Source organism: Xyrauchen texanus, chromosome 27 (assembly GCF_025860055.1).
Source record: "Xyrauchen texanus isolate HMW12.3.18 chromosome 27, RBS_HiC_50CHRs, whole genome shotgun sequence".
Lineage (NCBI taxonomy): Eukaryota > Metazoa > Chordata > Actinopteri > Cypriniformes > Catostomidae > Xyrauchen > Xyrauchen texanus.
In genome coordinates, this window is record NC_068302.1 from 40,525,179 (window position 1) to 40,544,791 (window position 19,613).

The 19,613-nt window shown below is 40.8% G+C and overlaps 1 protein-coding gene across 2 annotated transcripts; it reads left to right on the top strand.

Annotated features, from left to right (window-relative positions):
• The first annotated feature begins 475 nt into the window (after nucleotides 1–475).
• On the top strand, nucleotides 476–17,110 carry LOC127620746 (AP-3 complex subunit sigma-1-like). Of its 2 annotated transcripts, XM_052093957.1 has the most exons (7): nucleotides 476–661; nucleotides 3,173–3,264; nucleotides 3,353–3,464; nucleotides 5,168–5,239; nucleotides 6,959–7,066; nucleotides 12,494–12,535; nucleotides 16,583–16,722. In XM_052093957.1, the coding sequence occupies exons 1-6, from the start codon at nucleotides 593–595 to the stop codon at nucleotides 12,527–12,529; spliced, it is 489 nt and encodes a 162-aa protein (XP_051949917.1). In that variant the 5' UTR covers nucleotides 476–592; the 3' UTR covers nucleotides 12,530–12,535; nucleotides 16,583–16,722. The 2 variants fall into 2 exon arrangements, with proteins under 2 accessions (XP_051949917.1, XP_051949916.1); XM_052093956.1 differs by lacking the exon at nucleotides 12,494–12,535 and having other exon boundaries at nucleotides 16,583–17,110.
• Nucleotides 17,111–19,613: the final 2,503 nt, after the last annotated feature.

A 19,613-nucleotide genomic window follows, 5' to 3' on the forward strand; every position in this document is an offset into this window, starting at 1 on the left:
ATTTTTATTTTGAAGATCTGTATAAATCCGTATAGTCCACTCTTGATGACTTTTATTTTGAAGATCTGTATAAATCTGTATAGTCCACGCTTGGTGACTTTTATTTTGAAGATCTGTATAAACATGTTATGTCCGTTCTTGGTGACTTTTATTTTGAAGATCTGTATAAATCCGTATAGTCCACTCTTGATGATTTTTATTTTGAAGATCTGTATAAATCCGTATAGTCCACTCTTGATGATTTTTATTTTGAAGATCTGTATAAATCTGTATAGTCCACGCTTGGTGACTTTTATTTTGAAGATCTGTATAAACATGTTATGTCCGTTCTTGGTGACTTTTATTTTGAAGATCTGTATAAACATGTTAAGTCCGTTTTTGGTGACTTTTATTTTGAAGATCTGTATAAATCTGTGAAGTCCGCTTTTATTTTGAAAAGCCGCTGCGTCGTTGCGATGTTCTCACTGTAGCAGAAGTCACACTGATGGCACGCGCTCTTCCGGGAGTGTCAGCTTCTGGTTATTGATTATTTGAATATTATCAATAAATAGACGAGTTCAGCCGCAGCTGGACCTGACCATACTCGGTAAACATGATAAAAGCCATTCTCATTTTTAACAATCATGGAAAACCACGACTATCCAAATTCTACGAGCATTACGTAAGTAAACAATCTACTCTTAATTATTAATAATAGTATTGTTATATTAAATATTAATACTGATATAAAAAACGTTATTGTGCATTAATCATTGTAAGTTAGTGCGAAGAATTGATCTGTGAAGTATTTAACAGTTCTTTTTTAAATTTATTAAGACATTTTAAGAGATTTTATTAGAGATATACATTTTTATTTGAATTTAATATTCCTGGACACATATTTGAGTTGTCAAAGACCATATAATAACACAAACCGTGTGTGTGTGTGTGTGTGTGTGTGTGTGTGTGTGTGTGTGTGTGTGTGTGTGTGTGTGTGTGTGTGTGTGTGTGTGTGTGTGTGTGTGTGTGTGAGAGAGAGTGTGAGAGAGAGAGAGTGTGTGTGTGTGTGTGAGAGAGAGAGAGAGAGTGTGTGTGTGTGTGTGTGTGAGAGAGAGTGAGAGAGAGAGTGTGTGTGTGAGAGAGAGAGAGAGAGAGAGAGAGAGAGAGAGAGAGTTAAACTGCCCCAAGGTTAAACTGCACCCCCTCCCCTCCACGTTTATATGGGGTAAAGACAGTCCTGCCCAGTATGAAGCCCAGCTCCACAGCACTCAGGTCCAGAACATGATAGATTCATTTCTGTCTACTTCATTTAGTGAAGAGAAGAAAACTATCAATTTAGCAACTCATCAATTAAACGAAATATTTTCTACAGTGGTCAGAAAAGCCCTGAGAAAAAGAACAAAATTATAGATGTAAGAAAGAAATTGCTAAAGTTGGTTGGTTTGATAAAGAGTGCCAAAAATTAAGAAAAGAATTAAGATCATTATCAAATCTAAAACACAGAGACCCTGCAAACCAACAAACACGAGACAAATATCAGCAAACCCTCAAAACATACAAGTCACTTCTAATACAGAAAAAAGCTGATCACATGAAAGCAAAGCTTAATAAGATTGAGGAGGCAGTAGATCAGAATTCTTTTTGGGAATTATGGAGTAAATTAGATCAATCAAAAGAACCTAAACACATTCCCATCTATGACCCAAACATCTGGACCGAACATTTTGGAAAACTCTATTCACAAAACGAACTAACCCTCACCCAAAAACATCTGACCTCCCAACTATATACCCTGGAGCGCACTGTAAAAGACCAGCTAAACCATCTAGACCAGCCCATATTACTAAATGAACTGACAGACAAGATGAAATCCCTAAAAACTCAAAAATCCTGTAGCGTGGATTTAATATCAAATGAGATGCTGAAACACAGCAGCCCCAAACTGAAAGATGCAATTCTCAAATTATTCAATCTTTTATTAAAAGCAGGACACTTTCCTGAGATATGGAAAGAAAATTTGATTACACCAATCTTTAAACAGGGTGAGAAGTACGACCCAAATAACTATAGGGGCATCACAGTGAGCAGCAACCTGGGCAAACTCTTCTGCTCCATCATCAATGACAGATCAGTTCAGTTCATTCAAGAACACAAGATCCTTAACAATTGTCAAATTGGATTTATGCCTAAACAGAGAACATCAAATCACATTTACACACTCCACACACTCATACAAAAACACGTCCAACAAAACAAAACAAGGGAAAATATTTGGCTGCTTCATTGATTTTAAAAAGCCTTTGATTCGGTATGGCATAATGGACTTTTCCTAAAACTAATCCAAAGTGGAATAGGAGGAAGGACATATGACATCATAAAGGACATGTACAATGGGAACCAATGCGGGGTTAAGATTAATGACAAACGTACTGATTATTTCAGCCAAACTAAAGGAGTCCGTCAAGGCTGCAGCCTCAGCCCGACTCTATTTAATATCTATATTAATGAACTGGCATCAACACTGGAGAAGTCCTCTTGTCCCGGTCTGACCCTCGAGGACAGAGAGATCAGAAGCCTCCTGTACGCTGACGATCTTCTGATGCTGTCTCCTCATGAAGAGGGTCTGCACCACAGCCTCTCGCTTCTGGACCAGTACAGCAGCGACTGGGCCTTACCCATCAACATGGACAAGTCTAAAATCATGATCTTTCAGAAAAAACCTCGCCGTACTGACAAGAAATACAAATTTACACTTGGGGGAACAATTCTTAATCATGTCACCTGTTATAATTATTTGGGTCTGACAATCTCAGCTTCTGGAACATTTGACACTGCAATAAAAGATCTGACTGAGTGTGTGTGAGAGAGAATGTGTGTGAGAAAGCTGGTGAAACTCGCATCAGATCTTGAACTTTCTCTCTTTACAGCTTTTAGAACTGAATAAAGTTTTGTTCTTGTCACATTCTCTCTCAATCATAAACTTTCATGACGTGTAAAGTCTGTTATAAGCGCTCTTGTGTGTTTATAAGCGCTCATGATGTCGCATGAGATTTGCCAGCGTGGCATTAATGTTCCGAGTGAAACAGCGACATCTGCTGGTCAGATGGAGGAACTGTAGAATGGGTCACATGTATCCATTGACGTTCATTTCGATATTAATTCATTATAATGTGTTTTTTTCTCTCTCCAACAGACTGAAGACACAGAACAGCAGATTATTAGAGAAACTTTTCATCTGGTGTCCAAAAGAGACGAGAACATTTGTAATTTCCTCGAGGGGGGAATGTAAGACACACATGAATGTTTATGAAATTATATTTAATAATGTCACACAGCTCATCGTGTCTCATTTGTGTCTTTTTTGTGTGTTTAGGTTAATCGGCGGGTCAGACAATAAGCTGATCTACAGACATTACGCCACACTGTATTTTGTGTTCTGTGTGGATTCATCAGAGAGTGAACTCGGCATTCTGGATCTCATTCAGGTGAAACTCACTGATCGTATGGGTGTCATGGAATATTCCAGGTGCAATGCAAGTTAAGCTCTGTGATTGTTTAACATGATTTTACTGTGATTAAATCCTTGTAATCTTTGTATTTAGTAAGTGATTTTATCACACTAAAATCATTAATTTATGTAATGTTTACATCTTGTGTCTATGCAAGTGTACAGCTGTGGCCAGAAGTACTGTCAGTGACGTACATGTTGTGTTTTGCAGTTTGATGCTTCAGCATTTGTAGATTATTTTGTCACATGTTTCTGTGGTATACTGGAAAACAATGATGAGCGTTTCATAAGTTTTAAAGGCTTTTATTGGCAAAAACACTCAATATATGCAAAGAGTCAATATTTCAGTGTTGACGCTTGTTCTGCATCACCTCTGCAATTCACTCTGGCATGCTGGATATCAGCTTCTGGACCAAATCCTGACTGTTGGAGATCCATTCTTGCCTTATTAGTGCTCAGAGTTGGTCACAGATTGTGGGCTTCTGCTTGTCCACTCGCGTTCTGAGGATTGACCACAGGTTTTCTATGGGATTAAGATCTGGGGAGTTGTCTGGCCACGGATCCAAAATGTCCCTGTAATGATCTTCGAGCCACTTCATTATCACTCTTGCCTTGTGACATGGTGCTCCATCATGCTGGAAAATGCACAGATCATCACCAAATTGCTCCTGGATCTTTGGGAGAAGTTGCTTTTGCAGGACGTTCTTTATTCATGGCCGTGTTTTTGTGCAGGATTGTGAGCGAGCCCACTCCCTGTGATGAAGAGCAACCCCACACATGGATGGTCTCAGGATGCTTCACTGTTGGCACAGGACTCATGATAGCATTCATCTTCTCTTCTCCGAACTATCGGTTTTCCAGATGTCCCAAACAGTCGGAAGGGGAAATAACTTGGCACCAGTCTTCTGCTGTCCAATCCTTGTACGTCCTGCAGAATTTCAGTCAGTCCTTGATGTTTTCTTGGAGAGAAGTGGCTTCTGTGCTGCCCTTCTTGACACCAGGCCATTGCCCAAAAGTCTTCGCCTCACTGTGTGTGCAGATGCCCTCAAACCAACCTGCTGCCAATGTCCTCTGCACTGGTGCTGACACGATTCTGTAGCGGACTCCTCAGGCGCTTTCTGGACACTCTGGGACGTCCTGAAGACTTCTTCACTGCAGTTGAACCTCTCTCCTTGAAGTTCTTGATGATCCAGTAAATGGTTCTTTCAGGTGCAATATTCCTTGCAGCAATTTCCTTGCATGTGAGGCCATTTTGATGCAAAGCGATGTTGGCTGCACGTCTTTCTTTAGAGGTAACCGTCGCTAACAAGAACACAATGATTGGAAGCACTTCTTCCCTCCTTTTATAGCAATCAGTCTGCTCTTATAATCCAATCAGAATGATGGAGTGATGTCACCTGACTAGTGCTACGGGCGGAGGCCGGTCCCTTATCAGGCTAATCGAGCCTCTGGGAGGGATAAAGGCCGACTGCGGACGGTGGTGTGACCGAGAGGGAGTGTTTATGGGCAGCTGTCTGTCATGTGTGTGTTTGTGTCTTTTGGTTTCAGTTGTACAATATTATTTATATTGTCAAGCCGGTTCTCGCCTCCTGTCCCTTGTTCCGTTTACACACTGCCGATACGTTTGTCCACGGCTGTAGATCACAGAACTATTGTTGAAATGCTTGTTGATCTCCGCAGGTGTTAGTGGAGACACTGGACAAATGCTTTGAGAATGTGTGTGAACTCGACCTGATCTTTCATATGGATAAGGTAAAGGTGTCTTTACTGCTTCCTGTTATTGACTGCCACTGAATTACACACTGCTCACTTTTATTCTGTCCCAAAACTCTTAAAGAGCCCATATTATGCTGATTTACAGGGTCCACATTTTATTTTGGGTCTACTAGAATAGGTTTACATGCTTTAATGTTCAAAAAATCAATTTTTTCTCCTACTGGACAGTTATTTTCCCTTCTCTTCCTCCTCTGGCTCAAACGCTCTGATTTACCTCCTGTCTCTTTAAATCCCGAAAAGCCCGGTCTGCTCTGATTGGTCAGCTGGCCTAGTCTGTTGTGATTGGTTGACCGTGTAGAGCGTGTGTTGGAAATGTAACGCCCCTTACCTTTAGAGTTTCCTGAGCAGCTGTAAACACTACTGTAACTATGGTAACGGTGCCGTCGGGTTTTGCCGTTCCAGTTCGAACCCGAGTCCGATAATGAATGAAATAATGAAAGTTTAGAGGAACAAGCAGATCGACCCGAACCACCTTCGCAAGCGCGACTTGAGCAGAACGTTTCACAGTGGTACGTTTTAATTTTGGAGCTTTCTTACGAGTACACTGTAGATGATTGTGAACCTGACAAAGCTTCAAGTAAAAGACAGGTCGTGCATCTAAGTTAGTCATCTGTTTCTGGAATGGGTGCAGCCAAACTTTTGTCACCAGAGATATGAACGGAGAACAGATGCTAACTCCCGGTTAGCCGAGCACTAGCGTAGATTTCAGATGTAAAATGACCATTTTTGAATAAATGAATCCATCTCCACACTTGATCACTATTCATGACTGTAAGAACAACAAACAATCTGCATAATTCTACTCACTATAGGTAAAATTGGGCTCGCAGCTGATTAGCAAAACTATTTTAACACAATAACATTAGCTAGCAGGTTAGCAGATACAGCTGTGCACTCGGTGTACACCATAACTACAACACAAATAATCAAGCATACTCGCAGGCTGTGATCCTGAAGCACCAGACTGTCCCAACAAAGTGGGAACTGCACCATCTTTCAGGAGTAACCGTCTGAAAAACCGGCATCGGTTGTACTGTTGAGGATTGGTGCTAAAAATACATTTTATCCACTGATTCTGTTTGGAAGTACAAACATCGAGGTCTTGCTTTCGCAGTGAAGAAAACGGCGTCTACTCGACATAGCGACAACTCTAACCCAACTCATCCTGGCATTGGCTGTAACTACCTTTGTTTGAGGGCGGGCCAAAGTTGGCCTTAGGCGGGTAGATACTCTAGTTACTTGTAGTTCTTCAGCAGTGTTGACTGTGGGAGAGAGTAACTAGTGGCTTTGCTGCTTTGCAGACCAGATATATATAACAGATATATTACACACTAAAGGAAAAATCCCAAAAAGCATAACAGGGCCTCTTTAATACACACAGAAGATTAAATATATATGAACTCTCCAGATTCTGGACTTTATATTTACGTCTGTTCACTCTGTTTACATTTGTGTGTGTTTGTGTCTGCGTGCGTGTGTGTTTATGCGTGTGTGTGTGTGTTTGTGTGTGTTTATGCGTGTGTGTGTTTGTGTGTGTTTATGCGTGTGTGTGTTTGTGTGCGTGTATTTATGCGTGTGTTTGTGTCCGTGCGTGTGTGTGTGTTTTGTGTGCCCGTGTTTGTGTGCGCGTGTGTTTACATGCGTGTGTGCGCGTGTTTTGTGTCTGTGTGTGTGTGTACGCGTGTGTGTGTGCAGGTTCATAATATTCTGGCAGAGATGGTGATGGGCGGGATGGTGCTGGAAACGAACATGAGTGAAATCATCACACAGGTGGATGCTCAAAGCAAGATGGAGAAGTCAGAGGTCAGTGTGTGTGTGTCACAGAAGGACATTGTGAGATGTCTGTGTTGTGTGTGTGTGTGTGTGTGTGCACTGCGGCTGTTCGTCTGTGATGAAATTAAAGAGTAAACTCACATGCGTGTGGAGTTAATGGCTTGTGCCTGTGAGATGAACAGTCGAGTCGCTCTGCATCATTTGAATGAAGCTTCATTTTCACAGTGAATCATTCACTCGAGAGTCGCTGTGACTCCAAACACAACTGATTCGTTTTCACCAGAGCAGGAGGTCGATCATTTATACTGTTGTGATTTATTTTATCTGATGCAGATTTTCAGTTCACACACTGATAAATGATCCTGATTCAATCAAATTAATATTGTGTTATTTATTCTCATAAAACGGATTCAATAATATTATTATTAGCACATTTATAAGCATTGATGCAAGTGAGTTTCTGACAGACGGGCTTCGTTCAGTGTAATAGACAAGATGGGACAATTCTATATCCGACAAGTCCCTCTCATGCTCCTCTTGTGAAACAACAGGAATTATATCCTGGGGATCTCCTCTTATAATGGCTGTTTATTTTCCAGAGGCAACACTTTAATGATGTCTTGATACCAGAGACCACGGGGGCCTAACTTGAATCCACTGGTTTAAGATTCGTTTTCTAGCTAGAAGCAATCGCTCGTCACGGAGTTAAAACTGTCTAGCTGTGTCCGTGATCTGTTTTGGGGGAAGACCGTGTAAGAAGAACCCTGATCTTTCTTTTCCCATTTTTCATGCCACATTATCCTAGAACTTTGCAATGGCAGGACAGAGCCAAAAACAATGCATATAAGTGCCGATTGCACCTTGACATTTAATGCATATAGGAGAATGATCCTTATCCATTTTGCTAAGAATTCGTGGAGTCTAAGTAGTATTTTATACTGGTTAAATGACGTCAATATATTGTCCTTGTATAGGTGGGCAATCACTTTAGCCCCCTTTTCATGCCATGTATGAAATATAGATTGAGTCTTTATTTTGTGTTAATGGCATCAGAGCTGATGGTAAGCTGCAAACTTCATCAACTCTTTCCAAACTTGAACAGTATTGTTAGTATAGTGTTATTTTGTTATCTCTGGTGAAACTTTTAGTCCTCTCCTGCTTGAGAGCAACTGTAAAGGATATGCAAGTACCGCCCACTCATCCACCAAGGGCTGCGTGAGGGGAAGAGGACACGCTTGTCTCGTACCTCGTCCCAATGAATACGTTGAAGAACAGAGGCCATTAGTTACGACACAAGCAGCTGGAGAGCAGTAAATAGTCTTCTCCAAATTTAGATTTGTCCAAAACGTCAAACATGTATCCCCCACTCGACACAGTCAAAGGCCTTTTCGGCATCTAAAATGGCAAGGACCCGTGTTTTGGATATTTGGGCAAACTGTACTACATCAAGCAGTCTTCTGACATTGGAGTATGACAGTTTATGTTGAATAAAGCCTGTCTAATCTGAATTAATCCAGTATCTTTGCTAACAGCTTAGACATTATTTTACGGTCTGCATTTATAAGACTCACTGGTCTGTAGGAGCCACATTCATCAGGTGGTTTATTTGTTTTCTTATCAGGGGTATATATGCCATGTTTAGAGGGGCAGAAAGGCAACCTTTGTTATGAGTCGATGCACATTTGTGTTAGAGGTGCCACAATACCCTTGCTCATTTTCTTGTAGAACTCTGGGCCATACCATCACGGCTTGAGCCTTACCACCCTGTCAGGATTTGATTGCCTCCAACACTTCTTTCACTGTAACTGGTCTATACAAGTCCTCCTGCTGTTCTTCAGAAAGGCATGCAAGTTCAATTTGGACTAGAAATTATTGTCTTAAATCATCTTGAGGATCCACTCATGAACTGATTTGCCACTGTCATCTTTAAGTGATGAGATGATACCAGAGATAATTTCTTCCTCAACGGCCAACCGAGCAAGTAAATGGGCCTGGTATGTTGCCATGTATAGCCTCTGTCTAGCGAAGAACACAGATTTGATTCAAGGCTGAACGTGCTGCATCTAATCCACAAAATCCGAGAAGGGGCCATATTAAATTTGTTCTCCAGCTCCCTGATAGGACGTTCCAGCTCTAGCTATTTTTTCTGGAGGCTGTTTTTCTGTGCTGCATTGTAAGATATTATTGACCTCCTCATGTAAGCTTTTGCTGTCTCCCATAATAGTGGATGATCTATGTCTGGCTGCTTGTTAAAGTCCATGAATAGCACCCATTCTTTTTCTAAATAGCCTAGAAACTTTGGATTACTCAGCAATGCTGGATGTAATCGCCAGTGGCGTGTCATGTGGTCATAGCGAGGTGGGGAAAACACTACCCAGACTCAATTATAATCAGAAAAAGCACATATGCCGATTTTTACTCTGTCCACAATCTGTCTGGAAGCAAACATAAAGTCTCGTCTAGAGGATGACTTATGGGGGTGTGAATAAAATGTCAAATCTTTCACTTTAGGGTTCTCCATACATCAAGCAGGCCCAAATCTTCACAAAGTTGATTTAATTTAGTAGTCTCGCCTGTTGCAGCTGTAGTTCTGGGCGGATTAAGGTCCATTCTTTGAGTCAATTACACAATTGAGGTCTCCCCCAATAATTAAGTGACTAGTAGTTAATGATATGTCAGCAATCAGGGCTGGACTGGTAATCTGGCGTACAGGACATTTTCCCAGTGGGCCGACGCACTTTGGGGCCGATCAGGGGTGGACTGGCCATCGGGAGAACTGAGCGGGCCAGTAGTTCGGCCGCGAAACTTGCCCAATGTGCCGTGATAAGCTAAAATGTGCCGCCGCAATATGCAGAAAAGGACAGCGAAAACAAATTTTGGAAAACAACAAACTAAAACCACAAACTGGCATCTTTATCAACGCCCCTACCTCCCTTATCTTCCTCCCTTATCTTCAACTCAGTGGAAAAAATAAGCAAATGAAAAGGTCTAGAACAGACCCCAAATAAAATTGGTCTGCATTGTAGTCAATTATAGTCCTATATATATATATATATATATACGGTCTTCACCAAATGTGGTGTTGAAGCCTAATTTAACCCTCATATGTCAACTGTAACGCTAGTTATAATCGATAGACAAATTATAACTGATAATATCTCACCACATGATTCTAAGTCACATGATTTAGACCGAACATACAGATAATCTTCAGGTGCTGTATGTAGAGCTCTAGTGTCCCATGTTCAGGCCACTCCATGTAGGACGGTCTGGGCTGTTTGTTTGAATGTTTCTCATCGTAATGCGTGAAAGAGTGCTACAGGAAACACACGGTGTTTGCCACGCTGAATCAGCTGTTAGCATGATTTATTAAAGCTTTGTCATTTTTCTTTGACAATTGAGAAGTCATGCTGGGTATGCACTCTACCCTCAACAACAACAGGCTCTTTGTATCTAGTTCCAGAACTTTTGGTAGCCAGGAATCTAAAAAGGCAATGGGCTGATGGCCCTACAATCCTTATGTTGTCCCGCCTTGACCTATTCTCCAAATCATCCAACTTTTCAGACAGGATCTGTCTCCGTGTCAGCATGTCAACTTCGTAAATTTCTTTGATCTTGAGGGCTTTTTTCGGCAGCAATGGCTACACCCTCCTTGCTAGACATGGACTTACACTGCTTTTAAATGTCAGGTTGAAGTGAAAATAACTGTTAGTCAAGTTAAAATTCAAAATAAAGTCACCTCTGCAACCTCTCAGCCCTGTGACGTCATCAGGACGTGTATTTGTGATGTGAGTTTATTCTGACGTTTCACAGATTCACTCTCTGAATTGAATGTTTCTAGTAACACTTCAGAGTTTAATTGCACTTTTAGCTCATCTTCAATCTTTTCTGATTGGCCGTCATGTATAATATGATGTTTGTAGGACAGTGTTGAACAGAAATATGACCCGATTGTTTTTAAATGTTCTAATTGTTAACGGTGACAGATGAACTAATACAGTAGATTTGATTGACCGCTGAATCATTTCAGTGTATGAATGTGTCTCTCTCTCTCTCTCTCTCTCTCTCTCTCTGTTTCCTCATTTAAAGACCCACTGTAGACTGGCACTGACCACAGAGTGACCTCTGACCTTTTGATGACATTTAATTCTTTCATTTGTTCTGTTTGTCCTGTGGTTTGTGTTTTAAATAATGCAGTTAATTACACAGGGGACCTTCCATCGAGGTAGAATATGAAATGTACGAATTGCTTCATAATTTTTCGCAGTGAAGATATAATCATCATTTGAGTCACATTTACCTTTTCTTTTAAATGGGATAGCCTATATATACTGTGTATATAGTAACAAGTTTATTGTTTAAATTCATAATTTGTGCTATAAAAGTATTTACATTAATTCGTAGAACGAGTGTTTAAATAGGACTGTCTCTTTAAAGGGACTGTTCATCCAAAAATTGAAATTAGCCCATAATGTACTCACCCTCTAGCCATCCTAGCTGTATATAACTTTCTTCTTTCAGCCAATCACAATCGGAGTTATATTAAAAAAATATCCTGTCCGTTACCGGAAGCCAGTGATTATAGTTTATAAAGTTATAAATATGGATATTGTTCTTACGCGTCGCTTCAGAAGGCCTTTATTAACCCCCTGGAGCCGTATGGATTACTTCTATGATGGATGGATATGTTTGTTTGGCTTCAAAATCTAAGGTACCATTCACTCCCATTATAAAGATATTTTTAATATAACTCTGATTGTGATTGGCTGAAAGAAGGTAATATACACCTAGGATGGCTTGAGGATGAGTCAATTGTGGGATCATTTTCATTTTTGGGTGAACTGTCACTTTAAGAGCAGTGTCAGTTTGACGAGCGTCTCGCAGAAGTGTTTCGTTTGAGTGCATATTAATGAGAGTGGGGTTGAACGACTTCTTTATTAGAATGAAATGTTTTTATTTTTGTTGTTTTTGATCAACAGCGGATTGTAAAGAACTGAAACAATATAACAAGTAATCATTCAATGAATAATGTGTTATGTGGACACATTATAATCAAACGTTTACGCTAAACACAGAGCTAAACTTCTCCATTATACGACTCAATCACTGCTGAGTGAAATATCAACATTTACCAGCCGGTGGACAATCACAGACATTTATAGTCACATATGTGAGGGATTGACTTGCATTATAAAGGGTTAAAAGAGTGATCTAAGGGCTTAAGATTAAATATTGGGATTCATTCAAATATATACAGTAGTCCCAAACTAACGGCGTGGTTGAGTGAACGTTGACATGTCTGTCCACTCAAACAGAACAATGGTGAATCATCTTCTGTGTAAATGATCTGTGTTGTCTTCAGTGGGTCTCTCTAATATAAACTGTATTAAATCTGCCGTAACTGTCTCTTCACTCTCTCCTGACTGTCTGCAGCTCTGTGCGTTTCTCTCTTTACAGACGTTTATCTCTCAGTGTCCCAGACAGGACAGGTAGATACAGGTACTGCTGAATTCCACTTAATGACTGTCACACAGTGTCATCCTCTGGAACAACATTCCAATCCTCCATTAAAACACTCACACATGACGAGTCTCTGGTGTTTACTAGAGACATATAATATATAATAACACACATATGATCAGAATTGTCGATTAAAAGTCACTCGTCTGATGTTAATCATTTAGAAATATTTTTGTCCTGCTCATCTGTAGTTTATTGTAATATAATGTTGGAGCTGTGAATTGGTGTGAATGTTGGTCCTCAGGATCACAGGAGGGAATAAAGCAGGATTATGTCAATATTTTGTGGAATTCTCTAGAATTAATCCAGTAGACGTGTAGCACGTGCAGATAGTTTTCACCAGTGTAGATCACAGAAGTGTTGTTGGGTTAAATATGAGCGATCCCATCTGGTGAGTACAAGATTCTGTTCTTTGTCTGAACACTGTCCCATAATGCATTGCTACAGCTGAACAGATGACGGTAAAGACTGATTGAAGAGCATTTGATTATTAATAACTGATTAATAAAGTACATCTGATCAGATTGCTCTTGGTTAGTCAGTCTTTACTCTGTTGTGTGCACTAGTTACTTGTAGTTTCATTTGAATAAATCTTCATTTGTGTATTCATGTTTAAACATCACTGTTGGCTGTAAAACAGACGTCACATACTAATTACGTACTGAAGATTTGCATAGTTCATAAACTTCATTCAACCTGAAAATAATGGGTTTATGAACTCAACATGACACCTTCTGTACTGCTTGAAAACAAATCAACTAAATGGATCTTAATCTGAGATTAATTGGATTTGTATCAGCAGGACTGACCCGTTTGGATTAACCGTGTAATCCTCTAGTTTAGTGAGTAGATGCGGTCTACTTGAGTTCTGACTGATGCGACACAAACCTTGAGAAGATGCTTGTACTAGATTAATTCTGATGTCTGTGAATATCAGATTATTCTAGTAGATCTGCATCATCACATGAGACTCAACTGACATGCTGTGGATTAATTTACACTCGTCTGTTTACAACATTTCCACCTGCGTTGGACGTCACTTGTGCAAGATTTCTTAATGTCATATTTGTTTTAAACTGAAGCCACTTCTCACATATACAGAATATTCGGGATGTATTCAGACCCCATCAATCTACACTGCATATCCTATAATGACAAAGCACATTTTTGATAACGTGCAAATTTATAGAAAAAGAAAATCTGAAAAATCATAGCATAAGTATTCAGACCCTTTGAGGTTTAGCTGCGGTGCATCCCATTTCTCTGGATCATCTTTGAGATGTTTCTACACTTTGATTGGAGTCACCTGTGGCAACTTCAATTGGTTGGACATGATTTGGAAAGGCACACACCTGTTGGTATTATAGCTGAAAATGCATATCAGAGCAAAAACCAAACCATGAGATCAAAGGAACTGTCTGCAGAGCTCAGAGACAGGATTGTGTCGAGGATCTGGGGAAGAATACAAACACATTTTGAAGGATCCCAAGAGCACAGTGACCTCCATAATTCTTAAATTAAGAAGTTTGGAACCACCAGGACTCTTCCTAGAGCAGGCCACCCGGCCAAACTGAGCTATCGGGGAGAAGGGCCTTGGTAAGAGAGGTGACCAAGAACCCGATGGTCACTCTGGTTGAGCCCCAGAGATCATGTGTGGAGACGGGAGAAACTTGCAGAAGGACGACCATCACTGCAACACTCCACCGATCTGAGCTTTATGGCAGAGTGGCCCGACGGACGCCTCTCCTCAGTGCAAGACACATAATAAAACACCTAAAGGACTCTCAGATGGTGAGAAACAAGATTGTTTGGTCTTATGAAATGAAGATTGAACTGTTTGGCCTCAATTCCAAGCGTCATGTCCGGAGAAAACCAGGCACCCCTCATCACCAGCGCAATACCATCCCAACGGTGAAGCATGGTGGTGGCAGCATCATATCTGGAGGAAACCAGGCACCCCTCATCACCAGCGCAATACCATCCCAACGGTGAAGCATGGTGGTGGCAGCATCATGTCTGGAGGTAACCAGGCACCCCTCATCACCAGCGCAACACCATCCCAACGGTGAAGCATGGTGGTGGCAGCATCATGTCTGGAGGTAACCAGGCACCCCTCATCACCAGCACAATACCATCCCAACGGTGAAGCATGGTGGTGGCAGCATCATGTCTGGAGGAAACCAGGCACCCCTCATCACCAGCACAATACCATCCCAACGGTGAAGCATGGTGGTGGCAGCATCATGTCTGGAGAAAACCAGGCACCCCTCATCACCAGCGCAACACCATCCCAACGGTGAAGCATGGTGGTGGCAGCATCATGTCTGGAGGAAACCAGGCACCCCTCATCACCAGCGCAATATAATCCCAACGGTGAAGCATGGTGGTGGCAGCATCATATCTGGAGGAAACCAGGCACCCCTCATCACCAGCGCAATATAATCCCAACGGTGAAGCATGGTGGTGGCAGCATCGATCTGTGGGGGTGTGTTACAGTGGCAGGGACTGGGGACTGGTCAGGGATGAAGGAAAGATGAACGCAGCAAAATACAGGGATATCCTTAATGAAACCTGGTCCAGAGCACTAAGGACCTCAGACTGGGCCTAGGGTTCACCTTCTAACAGGACAATGACCCTAAACACAGCCAAGACAACACGAGTGGTTTAGGGAGAACTCTGTGAATGTCCTTGTGTGTCCCAGCCAGAGTCCGGACTTGAATCGAACATCTCTGGAGAGACCTGAAAATGACGTTTTACTGACGGTCCCCATCCAACCTGACAGAGCTTGAGAGGATCTGCAGAGAAGAATGACAGAAAATCCCCAAATCCAGGTGTGCAAAGCTTATCCCATCATACCCCAAAAGACTCGAGGCTGTAATCGCTGCCAAAGCTGCTTCAACGGAGTACTGAGTTTAACGGAGTACATAAGTGAATACTTATGCCAATGTGATATTTCAGTGTTTTATTTTTAATAAATTTGCAACGTTATCAAAAATCTAGTTTTTGCTTTGTCATTTTGGAATGTAGATTGATGTGAAACTTAATCAAGAGGGACCCTCCAGTAATTAATACACACGTAGAGACACAAACACCATCAGGGGACACGTGACCCTAAAATAATACAATAAACATGAACTAAACTACATGCCATATAACACGGAACATACTAATGTACAGAACTGATATTAGAACTATTCCCATGAAATATAATTAAATGTGATGGGTCACGCAGGGAATTCTGGGAACACCGATTGTAGTTTTTAACCATAATTTTAACAATAATTGACAGTAAATGTGAACGTGCTCTTGTTAAACATAATAAACAATTTATACTGTTAGTTATACAGAACAATTATACTTTTTAAATCTAAAAAAAACAATAATTTACAACATTTTACTGTAAAATTACATGTATTTTCTTGTTAAATGTATTATAATTTTTTACCTTTTATCCATTAACCAATTAATGTTGTTTACTGTAGCATTTTAGTCTTTCACCGTTAAAATGTAATTTAGTATTCACTAGTTTCAAAGTTAATTTTATATATTTGTAGTGTTGTTACTAATAAGAAAACATTTTAAGAGATCTTTATTTACTCTGCAATTATTGATATTTAAAATACCAAATCTAACATGATAAATCCCTCGAGTTGTAATCCCATACCAAGAGATTTTATTAATTAATATTCATGATTGAAGTAAGATTTGCCATATCAGATAACGGTTTCTGAAACATTGTTTCACTTCATCTGAACTCATTCTGCTTCAGTCTGATCTGCTTTCTGTCTCTTCATGGCTGTTGTCGTTTTCTCGCGCCCTCATTATTCTGCCCCTTTTATTTCAAATGAAACGCTGAATTCATCATATTGATTTCAGGTGCAGGTCCTGCATGCGCACAGCTGTGATGTCACGAGTGTTTTGCATCGTTCAGCGTGACTGACTGTGACGTGTGTTTGTGTATCGAGTCAGTGTGTGCTGTGTGCGACGCTTTCTCCGTGTTTAACTGTGTGTTTGTTGCACGTACAGGCTGGTATCGCGGGAGCTCCGGCACGCGCCGTATCGGCCGTAAAAAACATGAACCTCCCGGAGATGCCCAAGAACATCAACATCGGAGACATCAGCATCAAAGTGCCAAACCTGCCGTCATTCAAATAGTGAACGCTGCACACAATCCAACTGTGTTTAATACAAACCAATATAGATAATGAAGGTACTGTGTGACGACTGTAAATGAAGAATCTATTCCATTGTGTGTGTGTGTGTGTGTGTGTGTGTGTGTGTGTGTGTGCGCGTGCGTGTGCGCACACGCGTGTGTGTGTCTCTACAGTATTCTGAGGTCATGTGTTTATAGTGCTTTATCAAACATTCCAGTAGGGAAATATCTCAATGACGCTGTATATGATTAAATTATATTGCTGATCTTTTACTGTATGTTTTCAGAGTATTTTATATATTATTTCTCTTTTCGTATGCAAATAGTTTTGCTTTGGTTTTAAATTGGTGCATGTATTTTCCTTTTTGCAACAAAAAATAAAGTATAAAATATTTTCCTCTTGCCAAGTCTGTGACATGTCTGTAGTTTATGAGGGGTATAAAGAATGTTTTATGTGGTTTAATGTTCACTTTGGTATTTGGCACAACTTGTATTCCAGAACATAAAGGCTGTTAGTTTGTGTTCATGCAGATCTCTGGGGGTTTTACTTTATTAAACGCTTAATTTGACCTTTAACTCAGGTTTGGTCTTCAGCGGGTCCAGATGTGATGAAGATCAGTTCATGACATGTCAGTGTTACACACATGCAGCACATTGCCTCTGCAGAATTAAACTGTTCATCTCAAGCACAACAGCACCATAAATTGATTTCGGAATTTCCAGCAGGACATCTTCAAAGCACATACTTCCCGGATTACAAGTGCATGGCTGTGTGAGCGGAGAGTGCGGGCGCTAGATTGGCATCCAGTCCTGCCCATCTCCAGTTGAGAATGTGTGGTGCATTAGATGGCAATAAAGACCTGCGTAATGGATGAACGGGACAATTCCACTTTCTCAACTTAACAAACGTGTGTGTCTTTAGTGCCTAAATGCTTAAGTGTTATTAGAAGAAATGATGATGTTTCACAGGGTAAACACTCGACTCTCCCAACTTTTATGGAGTGTGTTACAGTCATATTTTAAATGACTGTACATTAAAAAACAATGAAATTCACAAGGTAAAACATCATATAATGTGAAGTTGTAAAGCTTTAAATATAGCAAGGGGTGAATATTTTTCACCACTGGAGTGGTGGTGGTGTAGTGGTCTAAAGCACATAACTGGTAATCTGGTAATCAGAAGGTTGCTGGTTTGATCCCCACAGTCACCACCATTGTGTCCTTGAGTAAGACACTTAACTCCAGGTTGCTCCGGGGGGATTGTCCCTGTAATAAGTGCTCTGTATAATACATTGGTACTCAGAAGGTTGCTGGTTTGAGCCCCACAGTCACCACCATTGTGTCCTTGAGTAAGGCACTTAACTCCAGGTTGCTCCGGGGGGATTGTCCCTGTAATAAGTGCTCTGTATAATACATTGGTACTCAGAAGGTTGCTGGTTTGATCCCCACAGTCACCACCATTGTGTCCTTGAGTAAGACACTTAACTCCAGGTTGCTCCGGGGGGATTGTCCCTGTAATAAGTGCTCTATATAATACATTGGTAATCAGAAGGTTGCTGGTTTGATCCCCACAGTCACCACCATTGTGTCCTTGAGTAAGACACTTAACTCCAGGTTGCTCCTGGGGGATTGTCCCTGTAATAAGTGCTCTGTGGGGATCGAACCAGCAACCTCCTGAGTATCAGTTATGTGCTTTAGCCCACTACGCTGCCACCACTCTTGTAATGATGTGGCCCACAACGATCACATGATCACTTTAAAGTCAAATGAACATGTTTTTAGAAATGTAAATGAATTGTAATAATCACAAAATGCTGTTTCGGCCGTTTCACATGAACATTAAATGCGATTGAGTCTCGTGTTGTTGTCTGGTGTCAGGACACACATATGAAGCCGTCTCATTCACTGACCGGTTAAATAATTCTGAAGTGTTTCATAATCAAGCGAAGAGCACAAATCTTATTAACGTGCTAATATTAATGCAAGAGTTTGTCAGAAGATGAAAGCAGCTTAAATCTGTGACGCTTGATAACAGAAAGAGTTTAAATGAGCTGCTCATAATGACATTATAATAAACGCATTAACAGTCAATCAGCTTGAATTAGAGCGTGTCAATGACAGTCAGTCACAGATATTATTATATTGTGTTTGACCTCGTTTTTATTAAAGGGGTCATATAATGGTACATGCACTTTTTCAAGTTGATTGTACTGAAATGTGTGTTGGCTGTGCCTGTACACAACCATCTTATTATGATAAAAATCCATCCAGTGTTTTTGTTTTAATCTCCTTATATATTTTCCCCTGCCTCAAATCGAGCCGTTCGACCGTGTGGCGTCACACGGTCGGACGCCCCTCCCAGGATTGTTGATTGACAGCAGTGTTTCAACACAGACCCGCCCTCGCTCGTGAGCGAGCTGTCAATCATATTCCGTCATCATTGTTGATACACTGGAGCAGAATGGCGCCTGAGCGATTGTGGTGTTCTGTTCTTCGGTGTAATAACGAACACAGCAGTCATTTTGATGTTCCTAAATCTGAACCGCTGAAGACGCAGTGGCTGAGTTTTGTTTACGATGGGAATATTCCCCACGAGCAACGTCAATGCGTTCATGTTTGCGCGAATCATTTTTCACCAGACTGCTTTATAAACGAGGGTCAGTATAAAGCTGGTTTTGCTGCTGCTGAAAAAAGATTCGGTACCAACTATTTATATTCCCTCTGCACCTCCAGAAGAAGTAAGTGTAACGTTTTATTAACCTTTATATTAATCTTTGCAAATCGCTTGCACGCTTCACAATGAATGTGGCTAATGTTTACACTCAGGGTACATGACGGCATGTTTTCCATAACGTTATGACATTCTCAATATAATTCATAATCCCACGTTTATAATGAACAACG

Coding starts and splice junctions, on each gene's coding strand:
- LOC127620746 (XM_052093956.1), top strand. CDS start 593: ATGATAAAAGCCATTCTCATTTTTAACAATCATGGAAAACCACGACTA. Junction 3,265..3,352: donor AATTTCCTCGAGGGGGGAAT/GTAAGACACACA, acceptor TTGTGTGTTTAG/GTTAATCGGCGGGTCAGACA. Junction 7,067..16,582: donor GCAAGATGGAGAAGTCAGAG/GTCAGTGTGTGT, acceptor TTGCACGTACAG/GCTGGTATCGCGGGAGCTCC.